At 39.9% G+C, this 22,569-nt stretch overlaps 1 protein-coding gene across 8 annotated transcripts in view; it reads left to right on the top strand.

Annotated features, from left to right (window-relative positions):
• The window catches only part of NOSTRIN (nitric oxide synthase trafficking), a 65,792-nt gene that overhangs the window by 22,638 nt on the left and 20,585 nt on the right, over window positions 1-22,569 (top strand). For 3 of the 8 annotated variants that reach the window (XM_005601564.4, XM_070241990.1, XM_070241992.1), the window contains exons 3-8: window positions 8,084-8,167; window positions 11,052-11,114; window positions 11,316-11,397; window positions 13,800-13,862; window positions 16,417-16,515; window positions 22,112-22,237. In XM_005601564.4, coding sequence (XP_005601621.1) covers window positions 8,084-8,167; window positions 11,052-11,114; window positions 11,316-11,397; window positions 13,800-13,862; window positions 16,417-16,515; window positions 22,112-22,237 — 517 coding nt within the window. Of the gene's footprint in view, window positions 1-8,083; window positions 8,168-10,997; window positions 11,115-11,315; window positions 11,398-13,799; window positions 13,863-16,416; window positions 16,516-22,111; window positions 22,238-22,569 lie in introns of all 8 variants that reach the window. The other 5 variants (XM_023623088.2, XM_023623089.2, XM_023623090.2 and 2 more) reach the window with 2 other exon arrangements.

Genomic DNA, 22,569 nt, shown 5'->3' on the forward strand with positions numbered 1-22,569 from the left:
CACCAGTTTGCACTCCCATCAGCAGTATACGAGGGTTGCCTTCTCTCCACATCCTCTCCAACACGTGTTTCCTGTCTTGTTAATTATAGCCAATCTGACCAGAGTGAGGTGATACCTCATTGCAGTTTTGATTTACATTTCCCTGACAGCTAATGATATTGAGCATCTTTTCATATGCCTGTTGACCATCCATATACCTTCTCTGGAGAAATCCCTGTTCAGATCTTTTGCCCACTTTTTAATTGGGTTGTTGGTTTTTTGTTGTTGAGCTGTATGAGTTCTTTGTATATTTTGGATATTAACCCCTTATCTGATAAATGGTTTGCAAACATCTTCTCCCAATTGTTAGGTTGACTTTTCGTTTTGTTGATGGTTTCCTTTGCTGTGCAGAAGTGGTTTAGTTTGATGTAGTCTCATTTGTTCATTTTTTTCTTTTGTTTCCCTTGCCCGGTCAGACATGGGACTTGAAAATATGCTGCTAAGACCGATGTCAAAGAGCGTACTGCCTATGTTTTCTTCTAGAAGTTTCATGGTTTCGGGTCTTACATTCAAGTCTTTAATCCATTTTGAGTTGCTTTTTGTGCATGATGTAAGGAAATGGTCTACTTTCATTCTTTTGCATGTGGCTGTCAAGTTTTCCCAACACCGTTTATTGAAGAGACTCTCCTTTCTCCATCGTATGCTCTTGGCTCCCGTGTCGAATATTAGCTGTCCATAAATGTGTGGATTTATTTCTGGGCCCTGGATTCTGTTCCATTGATCTGTGTGTCTGTTTTTGTGCCAATACCATGCTGTTTTTGTTACTATGGCTTTGTAGTATACTTTGAAATCAGGGAATGTGATACCTCCAGCTTTGTTCTTTTTTCTCAGGAATCCTTTGGCCTTTCAGGGTCTTTCCTTGTTCCATATAAATTTTAAGATTCTTTGTTCTATTTCTGCGAAAAATGTTGTTGGAACTTTGATAGGGATTGCATTGAATCTATAGATTGCTTTAGGAAGTATGGACATTTTAACTATGTTAATTCCTCCAATCCAAGAGCACAGAATATCTTTCCATTTCTTTGTGTTTTCTTCAATTTTTTTCAACAACATTTTATAGTTTTCGGTGTATAGATCTTTCACCTCTTTGGTTAAGTTTGTTCCTAGGTATTTTATTCTTTTTGTTGCCATTGTAAATGGGATTGTATTCTTAATTTCTCTTTCTGCTGCTTCGTTGTTAGTATACAGAAATGCAACCGATTTTTGTATGTTGATTTTCTTTTCTTTTTTATTTCGAGGAAGATTAGCCCTGAGCTAACATTTGCCACCAATCCTCCAATTTTGCTGAGGAGGACTGGCCCTGAGCTAACATCCATGCCCTCTTCCTCTACTTTCTATGTGGGACGCCTACCACAGCATGGCTTGCCAAGTGGTGCCATGTCCACACCCAGGACCTGAACCAGAGGGCCCCGGTGCCCCCAAAGTGGAACGTGCGCACTTAACCGCTGCGTCACTGGGCTGGCCCTTGTATGTTGAGTTTGTATCCCGTGACTTGATTGTATTCATTTACTGTTTCTAAACTTATTTTAGTGGATTCTATAGGGTTTTCTATATATAAAGTCATGTCATCTGCAAAGAGTGACAGCTTCACTTCTTTTCCAACATAGATCCCTTTTATTTCTTTTTCTTGCCTGATTGCTCTGGCTAGGACTTCCAATAATATGTTAAATAACAGTGGTGACAGTGGGCATCCTTGTCTCATTCCTGTTCTTAGAGGGATCACTTTCAGTTTTTCTCCGTTGAAAATGATATTTGCTGTGGGTTTGTCATATATGGCCTTTACTATGTTAAGGTATTTTCCTTCTATACCCATTTTATTTAGAGTTTTTATCATAAATGGATGCTGTATCTTGTCAAATGCTTTCTCTGCATCTATTGAGATGATCAAGTGATTTTTATTCTTCATTTTGTTAATGTGGTGTATCACGTTGATAGATTTGCAGGTGTTGAACCATCCCTGCATCCCTGGAGTGAAACGCACTTGATCACGATGTATGATCTTTTTAATGTATTGTATTCAACTTACTAGTATTTTGTTGAGGATTTTTGCATTGATGTTCATCAGTGATATTGGCCTGTAATTTTCTTTTTTTGTGTTGTCCTTATCTGGTTTTGGCATCAGGATAATGTTGGCTTCGTAGAAGGAGTTAGGAAGCCTCCCCTCCTCTTCAATTTTTGGCAGAGTTTGAGAATAGGTATTAAGTCTTCTTTGAATGTTTGGTAGAATTCACCAGTGAAGCCATCTGGTCCTGGACTTCTATTTTTTGGGAGGTTTTTGACTGCTGTTTCTATCTCCTTACTGGTGATTGGTCTATTCAAATTCTCTACTTCTTCTTTGTCCAGTTTTGGAAGGTTGTATGTTTCTAAGAATTTATCCATTTCTTCTAGATTATCCAATTTGTTGACATATAGCTTTTCATAGTATTCTCTTTATCTTTTGTATTTCTGAGGTGTCCATTGTAATTTCTCCTCTTTCATTTGTGATTTTATTTATTCGAGCCTTCTCTCTTTTTTTCTTGATGAGTCTAGCTAAGGGTTTGTCAATTTTGTGTATCTTTTCAAAGAACCAGCTCTTGGTTTCATTTATTTTTTTCTATTGTTATTTAGTCTTTATTTTGTTTATTTTAGCTTTGATTTTTGTTGTTTCCTTCCTTCTGCTGATTTTGGGCTTTGTTTGTTCTTCTTTTTCCCGTACCCTTAGATGCTCTTTTGGATTGTTTATTTGGGATTTTTCTTCATTGTTGAGGTAGGCCTGAATTGCTATAAACTTCTCTGTTAGAACTGCTCTTATCCCATAGATTTTGGCATGTCATATTTTCATTTTCATTTGTCTCCAGGAATTTTTTTATTTCTCCTGTGATTTTTTCATTGACCCAATTGTTGTTCAGTAGCATTTTGTTTAATCTCCACATTTTTGTGACTTTTCTGGTTTTCTTCCTGTAGCTGATTTCTAGTTTCATACCTTTGTGGTCAGAAAAGATGCCTGGTATTATTTTGATCTTCTTAAATTTATTGAGACTTGTTTTGTGGCCTAATATGTGATCAATCCTGGAAAATATTCCATGTGCATTTGGAAAGAACGTGTATTCTGTGTTTTTTGGATGGAATGTTCTATATATATCCACTAAGTCCATCTGGTCAAATGTGCCATTTAAGGCCAGTGTTTCCTTATTGATCTTCTCTTCCAATTATCTATCCAATGGTGTAAATGGGATGTTAAAGTCCCCTACTATTATTGTGTTACTGTCTATTTCTCCTTTTATGTCTGTTAATAATTGTTTTATATATTCAGGTGCTCCTATGTTGGGTGCATAGATATTTACAAGTGTTATATCTTCTTGTTGGATTGTTCCGTGTATCATTCTGTAGTGCCCTTCTTTGTCTCTTGTTACAGTTTTTGTTTTAAAGTCTATTTTGTCTAAGTATTGCTATGCCTGATTTCTTTTCTTTGCCATTCGCATGGAATATCTTTCCATCCTTTCACTTTCAGTTTGTGAGTGTCTTTAGGTCTGAAGTGTGTCTCTTGTATGCAGCACATATATATGGGTCTTGGTTTTTTATCCAATTGGCCACCCTATGCCTTTTGATTGGAACATTTAGTCCATTGATATTTAAAGTAGCTATTGATAAATATGTATTTATTGCCATTTTGTTACTTTTTTTCTGGGTGTTTTAATAGTTCTTCTCTGTTCCTTTCTTTTTCTCTTGGTCTCTTCCCTTGTGGTTTGACGGCTTTCTTTAGTAATATGCTTTTGTCTTACTTATTTGCTTACTTATTATAGGTTTCTGATTTGTGATTACTATGAGGATCCTTTATAATATTCTATGTATATAACAGTCTATATTGAGTTGATAGACTCTTTAGCTTGACCTCTTTTTAACAGCTCTACTTTTTCACTCCCCTTCTCCTACATTTTATGTTTTTGAAATCACATCTAATCTCTTGTTTTGTGTGTGTCTATCCATTATCCTTTTATCTTTGAAATAGGTAATTTTAGTACTTTTGTCTTTTAATCTTCATATTATCTTCACAGGTGGTTGATCTGCTACCATTACTATGTTTTTACCTTTACCAGTGATTTTACTGCCTGGTTTTTTTGGATAACTTTTTATCTTTATTTGTGGTCATCACTTTCCCACTTAAATAAGTCCTTTCAGCATTTCTTGTAGAACTGGTTTCTTGATGATATACTCCTTTAATTTTTGCTTGTCTGGGAAGCTCTTTATCTCTCTTTCCATTCTGAATGACAACCTTGATGGATAAAGTATTCTTGGCTGTAGGTTTTTTCCTTTTAGTATTTTAAATATGTCATGCCATTCTCTTCTTGCCCGTACAGTTTTAGCTGAGAAGTCCGCTGATAGCCTTATGGGCTTTCCTTTGTATGTCACTTGTTGCCTTTCTCTTACTGCTTTTAGGATTCTCTCTTTATCTTTAATTTTGGACATTTTAATTATAATGTGTCTTGGTGTGGGCTTTGGGTTTACTTTGTTTGGAGCTCTCTGTGCTTCCTGTACTTGGATGTCTGTTTCTTCCTTAGGTTAGGAAAATTTTCAGCTATTATTTCGTCAAATAAATTTTTTTCCCCTTTGTCTCTCTCTTTTCCTTCTGGGACTCCTATAATACAAGTGTTAGTGTACTTGATATTGTCCCAGAGTTCCCTTAGACTGTTCTCATTCTGTCTAATTCTTTTTCTTTTTTCTGTTCAGCTTGGGTGATTTCCTCTAGTCTTTTGTCTAGCTCACCGATCCATTCTTCTGTATCCTCTGCTCCACTACTGAGTCCCTCTAGTCAATTTTTCATTTCCAGTATTGTATTCTTCATTTCTGATTGGTTCTTTTTTATATTTTCCAGTTCTTTCTTGATGAGCTCACTGTGTTGATCTAGTCTTATCCCAATATCTGTGAGCATCCTTATGAGTTTTTGTTTGAACTCTTTGTTGGGTAGGTCACTTATTTCTGTTTCATTTAGTCCTTTTTCTGGGGTTTTGTCCTGTTCCCTTGCTTGGAATGTATTCTTTTGTCTCCTCATTATGCCTCTTTCTCTGTGCTTATATTACTGTATTAGGTGAGTCGGCCCTCCTGATCTTGGAGAAGTGGCCTTATATAAGAGATGCCTTTTCAGACCCAGCAGTGTGCTTCCCTCTCATGACCAGTCCAAATGATCAAGGAGTGACCCCTTTGTGGGCTACTTGTGTCCTTCTGTTGTGGCAGGGTTGGTCTTAATGCAGGTACCCAGGGAGTCTAGTCTTTCCTTCCCTGGCCAGCTGTTTGTAAATCCGGTATGGGAAGCCTCAGCACCGTTGGCTACAAGGTCTAACAGCACACTCCTGTTGCAGTTTTCCTGTTAATTGGGTAGATATTCAGTGTAGCTGGTTCCTAGGCTCAGGGGCCTACAGTTGGTATAGGTCTCAGGCCTACAAGGCTGTTGTCAGTTCTCTTAGGAGTACAGCTGAGTGAGGCTGGCACAAAGCAAGGGAACACTCAATTGTTTCAGGTTTTGGAAGGTGGGGCTGATCATTTTCATGCCTATTTGTGAAGCACAGGTCTTCTGCTGCTGATAAGCTTCACCCCCCACAGGACCACACACACCATCAACACAGTCCTGGTCCATGCACACTTCCCAACCCCCTGGAGTGTACTCTGATCCCCCACTGCAGAGGCCCCCACCTCTCCACCAATGCCCCCTACAGTTCACCTTGTCCTCAAACAGGCCCTGCTCCACAGAGGTAGGCACACTCACCTGCCTGTAGAGGATCAAGACATCCAGTCAAAACAGGCTGACAAGTAGCCTGAGGGTTTGCTCTTGGGAGGGGCCAGTCCCTAGGGTGGGCTGCTTGCCCTGGCTGAACTGGATTAAATCTGCACTCTAGTGGGTGTGGCAGACCCATGGGCTAACAGGCCAGGGGAAGAATTTCAATGGTGTCTACTGGGGTCTGTGTCAGCATGCCTGGACTAGGTCACAATAGCCACCACCAATGTCTCAGTCTCTGGAGAGGTCTCTCCTCTCACAGAGATGCACCCAGAGCTCACCAGGTACATCTCTTTTCACCAAAGGACTGTCAGACTTCTCTCTGGTGATTTTAGGTTGCTGAGATGAGTGAGTTTGTGTGTGGGCCCTTAAGACCCAGGTCTCTTTGGCTTTCAGCCAATAGCTTTTCTTGGGGTATCCCTGCTACAGTTAATAGCTAGAAAAACCAGATAGTAAGACCCTCCTCTCATTTGTGCTGAGTCTGAAGGATGCTTATGGCAGTATTGGCCCTCGCTCCAAACCTCAATCCTACACGGAGGGCTGGGTACCTTAAGGTGGCTTCCACCTGGCTGGCTGAGAGACTCTGCTGCTCCTTAAGATGGCTTATTTCCTCTTCAGAAGGAATTTCTGCTTCTTCTGCCTTACTCAGGACTGTCCCTTGTTGTGGGGGTTCTTTTTGTCCAGTTTTCAGTTTTCTATTAAGGGTAATTTTTCCAAAAAACTGAACTGATTGTGTTCATGGGAGGAGATGAGTTCAGAGTCTGCTTATGCCACCATCTTGATGAGATCTCAAGCCTCATTATTTTAAAATACTTGCCTTAACCTTTCCTTATACTTTGGCAAGGTCTGATACCAAATGGGTGTTTTCTGCACCTAGGCCTTAACAAGCATCCTACAATGATCTTCTTTCTTTCAAAAAGTAGTAAAAATAACGTGGAGCACAGATGTAATAACAGGGAAAAATGAATGGAAATTTAGCCATAGATCAATAGCCCATGAGCTCCAGATTCCATCTCATAAATGAGAACTGTCTTTCTTTGTTTGGTCTATAACACTGAGTTTATGTGAAAACATGTGAATATTAAATTAGTTACTGGAGAGTTCTGGGATTCTTTCCCAAATGAAATGAAGTCATAAATAATTCTAGAGATGTTTTATAATGAAAGTAGAATGAAAAGACAAAAAATATGCAACAAAGACTCTCTGCTCCATATTAAGAAGGAAAACATAATATAAATTGAGCTTAATTTCCTACATTTTCATTATCTTCATTGAAAAATGAGAAGATGAATAAGAATATGTCTTCATTTCAGCTACACATGAGCCTATAAGAATGACATGGTAAAATCAATTTAAGATGAGAGTGATTCTCTATCCAAAAGAACCAAGTTTTCTTTTGGAGGGCATGCCCAGACACCCTACTGAGTCTTGTCCTATATAGAAAGTAAGAGAACTTCATTTCTAAATCTGGTGTAGGTCACTGCTGTAACTTCCCATTAGAAAGCTATTGTTTAGTTAATTCCATATAATTTATCATTTTATTTCTGGCTCTTATAACGTAGAGGTAATCTGATACCAGGATAAGTAGGAATGTTGTCTATTCTTTACTAGTTAGATTAATTTGCTAGGACTGCCATAACAAGGTGTCACAGACTGGGTCACTTAAGTAACAGAAATTTCTTGTCTCACAGTTCTGGAAGTCTGAGAGGTGTTGGCCAGGCTGGTTCCCTCTGAGGGCTGTGAGGGAGAAGCTGTTCCACACCTCTCTCCAAGCTTCTGGTCATTTGCTGGCAATCTTTGACGTTCCTTGTCTTGTAGATGCATCACCCCCAATTCTGCCTTCCTCTTCATATGGCATTCTCTCTGTGTGTGTGTTTGCTTTTGTCTCCAAATTTCCCCTTTTCATAAGGGCATGACTATATTGGGTTTGGGCTCAATCTAATGATGTCATCTTACCTTGATCATCTGCAAGGACCCTATTTCCAAACAAGGCCACATTCACATGCACTATTAGTTAGGACTTCAACATCTTTTGGAGGAGGACACAACTGAGCCCATAATACTGGCATACAAGAGAGTTCAATAAAAAACTCTCTCCCTTTGTAGGATCCTCTTGGATATCCTTAAGGATTACACCTAAGAACAAGAGGATCCTTACAGTAAATAAATCATCTCTTCTTTACGTAGGCATTGCATTGCCAGCACGATTCCTCCTTCGTGTGTGCGTGTGTGTGTGTTCTTTTGCCTGATTTCTGGCCAGTGCACCCTATCTAAGAACTATCCCTTTCCGAACAGGGCAAACTTGGAAATTACCTATGCCAAAGGACTTCAGAAACTGGCGAACAAGCTGAGCAAAGCATTACAGAGCACAAAGAAAAAGTACGTATATGGAAAAGTCACTCTTAAAAATAGCAAAAAGTGGGGCTGGCCCAGTGGCGTAGTGGTTAAGTTTGCAGCCTCCACTTCAGGGGCGCAGAGTTTGCAGGTTCAGATCCTGGGCGTGGGCCTACACACTGCTCGTCAAGCCATGCTGCAGCGGCATCCCACACGGAAAATGGAGGAAGACTGGAACAGATGTTGGCTCAGGGCCAAGTTCCTCACCAAACAACAAAAAAATAAAAAGTAACATATGGTCAATTCCAGCTTCCTTTTCTAAATGTGGCAGGCACATAATGTCAAGCATGGCTTCCAGTTCTTGGGTGCATACTGTGTGAGAGGCACTGTGTTAAATGCTTTCGTAGATATTTTCATTTAATCCTCACAAACGCCCTTGAAAAATCTGATTATTGTCCCTATTTACAGAAAACGACTTGAGGCTTGGAGAGTTTAAGAAACTTGCCCCAATCACACAGATAACAAGTTGCAGAGCTGAATGCATCCTGTGCCTTGTGATTCCCAAGGCCACAGTCATAATAGGCCTTGGTGATGATATTTAACTTGGCAAGCAGTGTTATTACATTGGAAGGTCTTGGAGTCAGGAAATGTGAATCCCACTTTATCTCAACTCTATGACCTTTGACAAGTAACCTGGCCTGTTTGTGCCCTGATTTCCTCCTCTGTTAGATAGAGTGAGGATACATGCTCCATTGTGTGTGCATATGTAGGGGGTGCATGTTAAATGAGATAAGGTACTTAAAGAGATTAACACATTGGGTGCTGAAAAAAATATTGGTTCACATTTTCCTCAACACATTGCAGGATTAAGGATGAAATTAATTCCTTCTTTGGGAGGAGAGAAGAAAAGTATTGGTATTCTAACAGTGGTCCATTAGTGATAATTTGCTATGAAGATTCTTGACTAATGCTTGTAGATATCACCATAAAATGGCAGTGCCATTGCAAAGGTGTCTTTTGATGGTGAAAGAGAGAGGGAAAGAAAAAAATGAAGCCTCTGGAGCTCAGATTCCTACTCCTCCTCAAGCATCATCTGTAACAGCAAATAATGGCTCTGAAATTGCTCTGAATTTGAGCTTGATTTTTAGGATAGTATTTTAGACTACAGATCACAAAAGAGCCAGCAGAACACAATGGTGGAGTGTAGATAGATGTTATTTAGACTGGCCAGGTTTAAGGTCCAGCTCCACCATTCATCGGCTCGGTGAATTAGGGCAATTCACTTTACCTCTCAGTGTGTATTTAAAATGACAGTAAAGCCTATCTCATATAATTGCAGTGAAGATTAAATGAGATAATACAAGAAGCATGTTTAGTACTTGGCAAAGAGTGAAAGCTCCATAAATGTTCATTAGGATTTTGATTCTAATTAACCTCCTATGGAATGAAAGGTGTAGGGGTGTAGGGGCATGTCTTAATGTGTTGCAACCCTGACACCAGCACGGTACTCCCAAAAAGTTGGCATGTCCAGAATGTTTGGTTAACCAGGATTAGTACAACAATATTTAATAATAAACATTGATCAAACTTTTATCTGTACCAAAATCTGGTACTGGTATAGATAACCTGAATTATTTCTATTTTAAGAGACCAATTAAGCAAGGATCAGAGAAATCAAGTGATCCTTCCAAGGTCACGCAGGATGCAAAAAGGAGCATGTGGAGTCAGACACAGATCCCTCTGAGGCCAATGCCCCCAACTTCCTGCTCTGTTGCCCAGCTCCTCCCAGGGGCAAATGTCAGATTCTTTCCCAAGAGTGTGCCTGAGTTCCGTTTTTAAAAAATCAGCTCTTTTGAGGTTTAATTTACAAGCAATAATAAGCACTCATTTTAAGCATATGATTTGTTTGATTTTGACATGTGTATACATGATGTAGCTGCCACCAAAACCAAAACATAGATATTTTCATCACACCAAAAGATTCCTCATGCCTGTTTGCAACCCCTCCCCCACCCAGGCCCAAGCAACCACTGAGCTGCTTCCTTTCAACATGAATTAGTTTTGTCTGTTCTGGAATTTCCTATAATTGGAAGCATACAGTAGGTACTCTCTTGTGCCTGGTTTGGTGCCTGGCTTTGGATATACGGAAAAGCTGGCACCCTTCGGTCTACTTCTCCCATTCTCTGACTGCAGGGTGCAATCTAAATCACTTAGAGACAAAACCTCAGTACTGTCCTGATTTCAGTAGGGGCACCAGTCTGTCCCCTCCCCTCCATCAAAGTCTCCAGAGGCCTCTGTCCCTGAGGTTTCCTGATGTAACTGAGCTTATTGTTCTAAGGCCAACTATTTGGGCTACTGTGAGCTATGCCCCTTTTGTGGGAGAAAATAGCCTCACACTTCCTAATCCTCCCTCTGTGCTGCTAGGGACACGGCAGGGCTATCCTTTTGTTAAACTGAGATACTGTTGTCCTAACAGCCAGCAGAGAACAGGAGCTAGACCCCAACCTCAAGAGCAGTGTGCAGGCCACGAGTCCTGCCTCACATTGGTTCTCTGAGCCTTGGTTTATTGATCTGTGAGATGAGGAGCCTGAAATGATTGTTTTTAAGGGCCTTCTACTTCTAGCATGCTATCTCCTGCCTTTTCTAAATACCTTCTCATGCTTGGCTACTCTATTTCTCCTATTTTCTACAGACATGAAATGGAAAATGAAAATTGAAATGAAAAATGACCGGAAAAAAAAAGCAGTGTACGTAATGACTATAGTGCAAATAAATATGTTGGCAGGATTTGATCCCACGGAGAAATTGAAATAAGCTTAGAGATTTGAGTGCAATTGCTGAGTGCATGAATCAGATGTGCTGGTTTATTTCTCAGACTGTACCGGGAAAATGACACCGACCTTTGTGCCCCCCCTGTTTTTGCCTCCAGCTGTCTCGTCAGTGCCTGGGCCTGGGTCTCGGAGGGCATGAAATCTGCAGCGGACCTGCATCAGTGAGTGCTCCCACCTCAGCCTTGCTCCAATCCCACAGGGAGTCGTAAATACTTAAAGTGGATGTGCCACAGATACTCCACTTCAAACTTGCACTGAGTAGATATGCCATTACACATCATTTTATTTCCCCAGAAAATAATTTGGAAAGTAGATATAAATCCTAATTCTATGCCTGTGTGTCTTTTATGTTCTATTTCCAGAAAACTTGGCAAAGCAATTGAGTTGGAAGCAATAAAACCAACTCATCAAGTCCTGAGTGTACATGAGAAGAAGAGAAAATCAGTGAGTCAAAACCTTTCTTTTCTCCCCTGTTTGAGCAAGATTTCTGTCTTTAGCCCAAGAAGTAAAAGGAGATCCAAAAGGAATGCTAGGTTGCAGGAATTTATCATAAAAACAAACACAAACCCAAAGGTTTATATACAAGGATGTTTGTTAAAGCGTTGTTTATAAGAGTGAAAAACTGGAAACTTCTTCATCATCCAAACATAAATTATGATAAGCTCAAACAATGGAATACTTAAATGAAAAAGCAGGATGAGAAAATCTAACATGATGATCTCAATTTTATAAAACAAATATGTGTATATACACATAGAGAAACTTGAAACAACCTCTCCAGAATGTTAATGAGTTATCTCTACATAGTGGAATTAGAGGTTATTTTAATTTCATTTTTTGTATTCCCATTGTATTTCAGTGAATAGATATTCTTCTTGTAAACACAATTTTTTTTTTTTTTTTAGATTTTATTTTTTCCTTTTTCTCCTCAAAGCCCCCCAGTGCGTAGTTGTATATTCTTCGTTGTGGGTCCTTCTAGTTGTGGCATGTGGGACGCTGCCTCAGCGTGGTTTGATGAGCAGTGCCATGTCCATGCCCAGGATTCGAACCAACGAAACACTGGGCCGCCTGCAGCAGAGCGCATGAACTTAACCACTCGGCCACGGGGCCAGCCCCCTTGTAAACACAATTTTTAAAAGAAAGCTTTTCTATGCTTATCAGTTTAGGATTATGTAAAGGCAATAATAGGAGTAATCCTCAAGTAGCCTTAAAATTGAAAAAAAACCAAAACAGTTCATTCGGGGCACCTCGTTCTCTTTATGGCATATCCTTTAGTCTTTCTGTGTACCTTTCCTTCCAGGGCAGTTTCAATTGTGCTCATTTTTCTTTTGATTTGTGTGTCATACAGTCATGAAGCACCTTAACATGTGTTTGCAGGCAACATCAAGGGGTGTTTAGCAAGTGCTGCTTAGCTCCGACAGGGGTGGGGTCCTGGTCACTATTTGAAGGCCAGGTGCACATAAGAAATTCCTAAGCAGCAAGAGGTGGTCCTTGTGAAGGGAAGGGGCATTTGGCTAAGGGGTGTCTCAAGTGACCACAGCCAGATAAAGCAGGTCCTAAAAGTAGTAAGTCAGTAGGATGAGGGGATTTGTAAAAGCACTGATGGAGAAAAAATGATACAAAAAAATTCTTATTCAAACCCATTAAACAGAGTCAGGAAATGGAATTGATGTTTGGGTGGACATACATATGTTTTTACCAGAATGGTTGTTCTACTTAAGGCTAGGGTGATGGGGGAAATTTACAGTAATTACTAGAAAGCAGCCTAATCTTCTCCCTTTGCAAACCAACTTAATAAAAACCAAACGCTGGTCTATATTTCATTAACCACAAAATATTTTTCATACCACATAATAATATGATAATTACCAGCATTTCCTTAGTACTTAACCATAAATTACGCACAGTGCTATGATCATTATCCCAGCGCTTTAGATAATTAATGTTATTATCTTCTCCCAAAATGCTCTTCCAGTTTGTAATCTTCCTTGCAGCATTGACCCTCCTTGCTGCATACCCCCCACCTCCACCCTCCCCCCTCACCGCAGCCCACTCTCTCACAAAAGATAAGAAGTTAGAATTTTTTTTTACAGTAAGCTTCTTCCACATTTCAGCCACATACACAGAGTCAAAAGTTATTTTCACTGTGTTTGTTACAATAAACTGTATATTCCAGATTTAATCAATTGGAAAACTAAAAATGCGGTGTTGATAAATCTCAGAGTGGTTGGGGGATGGCTGACCTGTGGGTCTGAAAAAAAGGTCTGTAGTCTAGGAAAAAAGGTTCTGCTGCAACTTACATCTGATCTCTTCAGAGGGTTGCCTACATCCATTTTTATCATTATTATTACTGTCCCTTTGGCTGCTTAAAAGCAGGAAATAAAGTTAATTATGATTAAGAATTCAATCTCTTTGAAATTAAGGCAATATTCACTTCAGGGGCAATGAGACACTTAGTAAAATTAGCACGGCTAGGACTGTTTCTGATTCTCGTGGTGTTAAAGTCTGGTCCACATGGATTGATGCTGAAGAGGAAATGCGGGGACTGGAAATGATACCAAATTATGCAAGATTCTCTTCCACACAGGTTGTACACATTTATGTTGTTTTTACGTAGTTACATATTAGAAACAAATATGTTCCAAATGCATTCAGGCTAAATCCTGTCAAGAGATTCTTGACATGGGGAAAAGATAGCTTGGCTACTTTTCTCGAGAAATGTCCACTGTACGATTTTGAAATTCCTATGAATTGTGATAGTCATGAAGCCAGAATTAATAAGCCGGCACCATGACTCAACAAGAAGACAGCAAAAAAATTTTTTTTCTTCTTTTTGTCTTCGATAGCTTGATAACGAAGTTGAAAAGACAGCAAATCTTGTCCTTAGCAACTGGACTCAACAAATTAAGGCAAGTAAACACAAACCTCATCTGTGTAAACTCAGATTTTAGGATGGAAGCTTTTTGCTTCTGCGCAAATATGATGCTGTGCTTTAGTGCTGCTATTTCTAAGTGCGAACAAAGAGAAAAATGCTTCCTCACCTGAGTTATTAGACAGATATGTCTTTCAACTAAACCAATAGAAGAGCAGAGCTCTACTTATGATTATTATTTATAGCAAACACTTACATAGCATTTATTGTGTGCCAGGTGCTATATACTTATATATTTAATCATCACAACAACCCAAGGAGGTATGTGACCTTGCATTGTCCCGTTTTACAGATGGGTGGGGAAACTGAGACACAGAGAGGTAAATGATTTGCCTAAGGCTACAAAGCTGGTTAATGGTTAAACCAACAATTGTTCCAAGTCTTTGGGCTCCAGGATCATTGCTCTTCACTATTATCCTACACTGACTGCCTCTCTGTATAATTTGTAACTCAGGGCAAGCGACAAATACTATCTGAGTTTGGTCTTGTCATTTGCAGAGGGACGTTCGTGATCTCTGTCTCCCTGGTGAGAGGAGCACTCTGAGGGGTGGGTGGCAATATGTAAAGGGAAGTATATATTGATTCCACAAGTATGTATGGGCCTCTTCTTGTGCTCCACTCTGTACTAAGACACGGTTCTTCTTTTCAAGTAACTTAAAATTTAGTTGGCTAGACAACATATGGGCAGGAAATAGTGAATGAATCCTAGGAGAGAAATTATGATCTGGTGTGAGAAGCTAAAACATATCATTACAGGTTCTTGAGCAGAGAGAATAACAGACAGAACCTGTATGTACAGAAGATTATTCTAGAACAATATAGTTTAGGAGGAATCCATTTCAAGTGGAAAGGTCTAGAAGCCAGTGGAGAAAGAATATGCTAAGAAAATCCAATAATCCCTTTTGGGAGGACTTGTGCTCCAAAGGTTGACATTTGCCTTTTTTTCTCCAAAGTGTTAGTCCCAAAGATAACTTTCCCGAATAGTCAGCCACTAGAGTCAAATAACCAGAGACGCCCTCAGAAACAGGCAGCCCCACCTCAGCCCTCAATCTTGCCTCTGAAGCTTCTGCTGAAACCCAGGACTCCATAAGACCAGGACATTAATAAGAAATGTTTGAGAGAAAGAAATTTCTATACCCACAATAGCAGTACTGGTAAAAAGATGCCATCCAGAATCACCTTTATAATAAATATTAAAGAGTCCCAGAAACAGTATCCAGTCATTTGTTCTTAGTTTTGCTCTTGATTTTATGAGCTTTCTTAAACAGGATTTGTTTTTAAAAATCCATTCTCTAAATATTCAGCTTTCACATAAAATTCAATGTAATGGACCAAAAGAGAGAAATCATGCTTAGCAACTGAAATTGCTTTCAAGAACAAAAATCATCTTTTATTATTTCCCAGTTTCCACTAAGTAATAATTCTAAATAAAATGATTTTATTTTTTATGAAGAGTGACAGAGAAATTAGAGAATATCAAAATTCTCGAGCTATAATAATTTTCTCCCCAGTTACAATTCAAGGGATTTTGGCATGTCAGTAATGAAGTTCAGTCTGTTTTAAAGACACAAATGAAAAGCCTCAAAGGACTAAATGTTCTCGCCTCATGCTCTCATTTATCAGCGGGCATGTGACCAAGTGAAGGTGGAGGAAGAGGGTCTCTGAGCTTCTTGTTCCCTCAATTCCCTTTTGTAGAGGCTCCCTGTTTAGAGACCTTCAAAAGGCTTTGCCTCTGATTCCTAAGGAAAGAGAGACCTGAGCTTTCCCTTCCTTATCTGGTTTTACAGTCCTTGCAACCTTGAGGTGGAAAACCAAACAGTCTTTCAACCAACTCAGTTCCTGAACAGGCTGAATCCAACTCAAACCAAACTGTTTCTTTATTTTATCTCTGGAGCATCATCTTCTGCCAAGTTAGAACTGTGTAGGATAGGAAATGATCGCCTGAATCATAAGGCACTCTGAGATTTGAGGCATCAGCAAGGTTGAACACTTCTTCCTTCCTGTCGCCCCCCCCACCCCTTGCACCCACCCCCCCATAAACGGAGGGCATTCCATGTGATGCCAGCCAAGCACTAGCTCTCAAGCCTGGGCATCAAGGAGCAAAATTTCCCCTTTGCTGTAAGTCTTAAGAGAGCATTTTAAAACAACCTCAGTTGTGGCCCAGGTTGATTTAAAAGAATGATGCAGGCAGTTGTCCATGTTTGTTGTGATATTTTTTGTGGCAAAGCCATTTCCTTCCATTATGCTAGCTATAACAGTGTTTTGGAGGCTTGCAGGCCTTTGGTGATTTAATAAAATGTTTAACCTTCTTGAATGTACTCAATATAACGGAAAAACGCACAGTAGTTCTCAGGGCAAAATGTTAGCTGCTCTGATATTTTAGATAGATTTTGAAGTGAGGGCAGAAAAGAACTAAAAGTACACAGTCATTCAAGCTAGCACATGAGCTTGACTTGTGCCAGAACAGAAGAGTGTTCTCTTGACGTCAGTTTCTGCTCCTTTCTAATTTTTTTGTATGTTTTACACTTTAGGCCAAGAAGAAATTAATGGTGAGTACCAAGAAGCATGAAGCACTTTTCCATCTTGTAGAAAGCTCCAAGCAAACTGTAACGGAAAAGGAGAAGCAGAAGGTAACCTGTCATGGTCAGCTGGGTGCATGTGGCTTGGAGACGGGTGGGCTTTCTGCCCTTAGCTATGAATGCAAGAGAACTGGCTGATTCCCGCCTCTCTGTGGGGTCTCTGCAGAGATGGAGTGTGGCAGAGTATGAGAAGGGATTCTAAATTATTCCTGGTCCACATATATTTTTAAAAAGCATTTTTGACAGATGATAAATTAGACCAATGGTGTCCAAATGTTTTAATAGGGAGCCCTGTTAAATTTCTCAGCTCACACCCCAAATAAGTAAAAAAATCTATACACATATATGGAATATAATATCTTTATGTATGTTGTGTATTATATATAGTACATTATATATTATATTAATATGAACATTGTAAAACATAAAAAAGTACAAGTGCTTCAAGGATGAGATAAAGATGCAATAATATTTTAAGTAATTAGCTAATCATGATGTTTTCATATAATCATTAAGTGACATTTCCAGGCAAAATATACATTTGGAGTAAAGTTCAGCCTTAACCATAGTAAATATAAATTCATATTTCTAATAGTCTTCTTGATAATTTTAAGTTTTTTGGTCAGCTTCGTGTCAGATCTCGCTAGATCATCCCGGTGTTTGCCTCTTCCTGTGGGAGATGATGCCCTCATAATCAAGAGCAGGAGAACCATCCGCTCCCACACTTTCCTGTGGCTTCCTGCGCTCACGTTGTTAGTATCAATGTCAATCCACAGCTTCTAAGGAGAAATCTTTTTAAGGCAGTTGTTAATTTTGTGCGTATTGACCTAATGAAGCTAGATAATACATCTGTAAATCGACATGATCCAGACACATGCCGATGGCCATTGTCTCAGGATGGTGAAAGTGAAGACATTTGTGAGAGCCCACATCAGTTTCTGATGTTGTAAAATTCCCACTCTTCCTCCAGGACACTTCAGAATCCGCAACTGGCCGTGTATGGGCACCAACGTCAATTCATGTATTTAACAAGAGTAAGCTTGATAACTGCTTTTAGACAAAAATGAACACAAATCATTGTGGAGTGCAAGCAGAAAATCAAAATCAAATATTTTCTGCTTGCACCCCAGTAGATTATCTTGCACACTTCTTGTGGTATGTGCCCCAGATTGGAAACCTCTGAAATAGTCAATATCTTTCCCCAAAAGATGGAGTCCCCTTAAGGAAATGCAGGCAGCACGACTGCAACCCAAAACACTCTTAAAAGAAAAATAAAATTGTCATTGCAAGTAACACTATCATTGCTCCTGAAGAAACTATTAGTTGAATAACTTAAATTCATTGTTAGCAAGATTTTACAAGGTTCTTATTTCTTCACATGTCAGTCTTCACAGTTTGAAATGATCATAACAAGTATTGAATAATGAGAGAGCTTTGGAGGAGGCAAACCCCCAGTGCGTTAAAATGCTAAGCACCAGGACCTGTCATAGGCATACGGAGCCCTCATTAGAAGCTATTCTTTATTGATGTCAAGCAATAACAAAGAAAAAGCATGGGCAGCTAAGTGGTGAATTTCCTCTTCCTTCCTTCATTTGCAGCTTCCTGGGAGGTTGAAGTCCATGGTCAACCCCTGCCCTCCTGCAGCTGATCCTATAACCATAGCCCTTGGCTATCATTACGTCACAGACCCCTACCATCTTCATTGCTTTACTGGCAGCCTTTTTTTTTTTTTAAGTCTTAAAGCTAAATGCCTGAAGCAGCATTCATTTTTGCATCTCATATAGAGGCACCCCTGATCTCCAACCTGAGCTGAGTGTGTTCTGTACTGCTCAGCAATTCTTTCTGTTTTCCTGCTCAGCAGTCCTTGTTCCCACCAGAAGCTTGTCTAAATCTCCATTCTTCTCGCACCTCCATCCTCACCACCTACTCTCAGCAGACTGTCTTGCCTGCTGCCTCATAGAGTAAATAGAAATCAGCACAGCCTCCTGCCTCCTGGAGTCCTATGTGCAATGAGATAGGCCAGTTCTTCACCGTGTGCTCCGACTCCCATCCCATCCTGCCTCTCAGAGACCCTTCTCTCTATTAGTCCCCTCTCTCCTGTATCTTGGACATCTCCCTCTCTGAGTTGCTTCACACCAGTCTTTTCAACTGCCTCCTATCTTAGGAGGGTAGGGAGAGTCAGGGAGACACCTTTCCATGGCCCTATTCCTGTTCCTTTCCAGATATTACCTCTCATTTTTTTTTACCTCTCCTTCTTTTTACAGTAAGATTTATTGAAAGGGTTGTCTGTGCTCTGTCTCCACTTCCTCATCTCCTATTTACTCCTCAAACCACCCAATCAAACCTTCCCCATCATTCTCCTAAGAGTGTTCTTGCCATTGAAAACAATGCCATCCTTGTGGCTAAAACCAATGGATAGTTTCCAATTCTTATCTTATTTAACTTCTTGGAAGCATTAAACATTATGGACTTCCCCTTCTAAAAACACTCTCTTCTTTTAATTCTCTTATTCAGCAACATCTTACTCTTTTGGTTTTCCTTTCTGGCAATGTTTTCTTAGACTCTTTTATGGACTTCCCTTTTTCTGCCTGGCCTTTATCTATTGCTGTTCCTGATAATTTCTCTCCTGGGCCTCATTCTTTTTATTCAGCATTGTATCTCCATTGTCCAACACAGAACTCTCAATATCAAGTACTCAATAAATATACTCTCAAGGCTTCGACAACCCTATCTATGCTGACAATACCAAGTTTGTATCTCGAGCCCAAACCAGTCTCTAAACTGTTTTCTGGCACCTCAAACTCAATACCCCAAATCAAAACCATCACTTCCCTCCACCAAAAACATTCTTTATTTCTGTGTTTTCTATATCCTTGAATGTGACCACCCACCATATCCTCCTGATTCCAACTCCTAAATTAAATTCTTCTTGAATTTATCTACTTAAGTCTGTCTCCACTGCCACTCCCCTCTCCCGGGCCACCACAAATGGGTCTCCTGGCTCTCAGGGTTGCCTCCTCCTGTCTATTTCCCATGTACCAGCCAGGCTTGAATCTAAACCTTGAATCTGAGGATATCATTCACCTTTTGAAAGACTTCAAGAACTTCCCAGTGACCTCAGAATAAAGCACAAATGCCTTTACATGGCCCTTATTTGACCCTGACTCCCTGACTTGACCTTTGCTGTTGTTCAGCATCATCTCTAGCTATTCTCTTTCTCAATCTGTGCTCCAACCTTACCCCAAATTTTTTCATTATCATTCCATGCTATTTTGCCTCACCAATTCCTACTTTCATTTTAGTTTTATTCCTACAGGGATCATTTCTGTGAGCACTTACTATGTGCCAAGTCTTGGCTTCAACGTTATTTTAATTCCAAGGTTAGTTTAGATACCTGTCATGGTGAATACTTATATCACCATGGGATCTATTACACAGGATAGTAATGGCCTGTGTGGGTCCCTGACTAGAGAGGGAACCTATCTTTTTCCCCTTACTAGTCCAAAAGCCTTGTACATGACACATTGTGTCACTCAATAAGTGTTTGATGAATGAATGAATGAATGAATGAGAGGTTTGTTCCAAGAGAAAGAAAAGAAGAAAGAAAAAGAATTCAGTGTTTGACAGATTTTAGTAATGGTTTCTGAGAAGTTCCTTAAACAAGAATGTAAGAGTCTAGGTGCTTTTTATTTTTTTATTTTCTTTTATTTTTTTATTTATTTATTTTTTTTAAGATTTTATTTTTTCCTTTTTCTCCCCAAAGCCCCCCGGTACATAGTTGTGTATTCTTCGTTGTGGGTTCTTCTAGTTGTGGCATGTGGGACGCTGCCTCAGCGTGGTCTGATGAGCAGTGCCATGTCCGCGCCCAGGATTCGAACTAACGAAACACTGGGCAGCCTGCAGCGGAGCGCGCGAACTTAACCACTCGGCCACGGGGCCAGCCCCTCTAGGTGCTTTTTAAATATCTATTTGGGCCTATTTGCTGAGCATAAACTTTTAGTCAATAGCTGTATAGTGCAGGCTAATGAATGTGAGTGGTAATCTCAAAAGTGACTCAGATCTCATTGCTAGGGGGGTCTGAGCATTGTCAATAAGAATCTAAGGACAATGATTTAGCAAAGTATAGCCATGGCACACTTTCAGCCCTTTCACTATATTATTATCAGGTTAAAATTCACGTGCTCATGTTTCTATAGATAAACGTGGTTCATTACACTTAATGTGCAAAACCAAGTGTGTCCTGTGTACGTCATACATCAGAGCCCAGGGACAGTTGAATGGCTAGCATATCAACTGGAATAATGGAGTGAGTGGTATTAATATTCAGTATTTTGGATGAATGTTCTTCATAACTGAAATGTTAGTCAAAATGTCCTTAAACATAAAGAGGATCATTCTTAAAAGCTTGTCTCTGTCCTTGAAACTCCTAAACTGCTTAAGTCAGAGGGATCCTCCACGTTCCTTAAACTGTGGTTTGAGGACCATTTGCATCAGAATCATCTGAGGAGGTGGTGAAAATTCAGATTTTCCGATCCCTCTACAGAACTATTGAATCAATATTTCTACTTGGGGGACCCTCAAAATCTGCAATTTTATAAGCACACCAGTTATTCCTGAGCCTACTAAAGTTTGAGAATCATCCATGTAATCCTACTTCCTTCTCTCTCAAAGATGTGAAATTACTTGTCCGAGCATTTTGCAAATCAATTGCAGCTACCCTTGTCCAGAGAGTTTTGTATTATTTTGGTTTTCCAGAAGATTTCACCGTCAGAATGGCCAATCTTGGTGATGGGCAAGAGGGGGCTCTTTGTGAAGGAGCAGATCGCTGGGGAGCAGGATGAAAGGATAGCACCCGTCAAGCTGCCCATAAGTTGCAGTGAACATGGGCACGCGTCTCAGGCTCTTCACTAGTAATGATAATGCTCACTAATCTTTGGGTGCTACACCAGCTGTCAGGCAGAGGGCCACAAGCTTTACCTGCATCACCTGCTTGAATCCTCAAAGCAATCCAGTGAAGTAGGAACATCACCATGCCCCTCACAGAGGAGAAAAAACTGTGGTTCATGAAGGTGAAGTAACTCACCTGCAGTCAGAACCAGGACTCTAACCCTGAAGTCTGATTCCAAAGTTATACTGCAGAGTTCATATAGTGAAAGTGGAGGGAGGTTGCTGGGCAGGATGGTAGCCGGCCGAATCCGAGTTCTAAAACTTAAATGATGGTGCAAGTCTTCATCTGGGCTGGTAAGAAATGCAGGGGCCTGAAGGATTTGCTGCATAAGACTACACGAATCACTGATGGATTACAGTCTTGAGTTGGAGATTTTTCATCTGTGCTTGCTTCTCCTCACCTGTCATTGGCCTCCTCCTTGATTTGACAAACGTGGGTACATTGCATATTTAAAGACCTCAATTTCCTCATGTGAAAAATTGAAGGAATCTTACTGAAAGGCCCTTAGGTTTTCTTTCAGCTCTGATATCCATTTTTTTCTGAGGAAGGTCTTTGGTTTTGTCATCTATAGTTACTGTTTATGACTTTAGTTTGGAGATGAGAAATATATCATTTGGCTGCATATAATTCCTAATATGAAATTATACAAGGCTTTCATAAATGTGTTAATCAACATGTGACACTGATGTTTTACTTTAGCTCCTCAATAAACTGAAAAAATCGACTGAGAGGTTGACAAAAGAAGATGAAAATTACTACGAAAAAAACATGGCCGGCTGTTCTACCAGACTGAAATGGGAGAACACACTAGAAAACTGCTACCAGGTAAGTTAGCCATTCACATTTTGTTCTGCTTCCATGGAGCTCTGTGTGGCCTTGAAAATGGAGGTTAGATCTACAGTTACTTGGTCTGATGATCCCCGTCCTTAGCTGTGACACTCGCTTCTATTGTGAGTTTAGACAAACCACATTACTTCTCATTATTTTTCTCCATGGATGCAATTACCAGTGAATCTTTATTAAGCATCATTGGCCAGGATTTCTGCTCCTAATTCTCAATGGACACAATAGCACTCAGCTAACATTACAAAGTGCCGTCGAAGTAAAGTATAAGTTAAGGCTTAAGTGTTGGGTACTCAGAAATGAGTTGTAGGCCT

The sequence above is a fragment of the Equus caballus genome, chromosome 18, assembly GCF_041296265.1.
Source record: "Equus caballus isolate H_3958 breed thoroughbred chromosome 18, TB-T2T, whole genome shotgun sequence".
Lineage (NCBI taxonomy): Eukaryota > Metazoa > Chordata > Mammalia > Perissodactyla > Equidae > Equus > Equus caballus.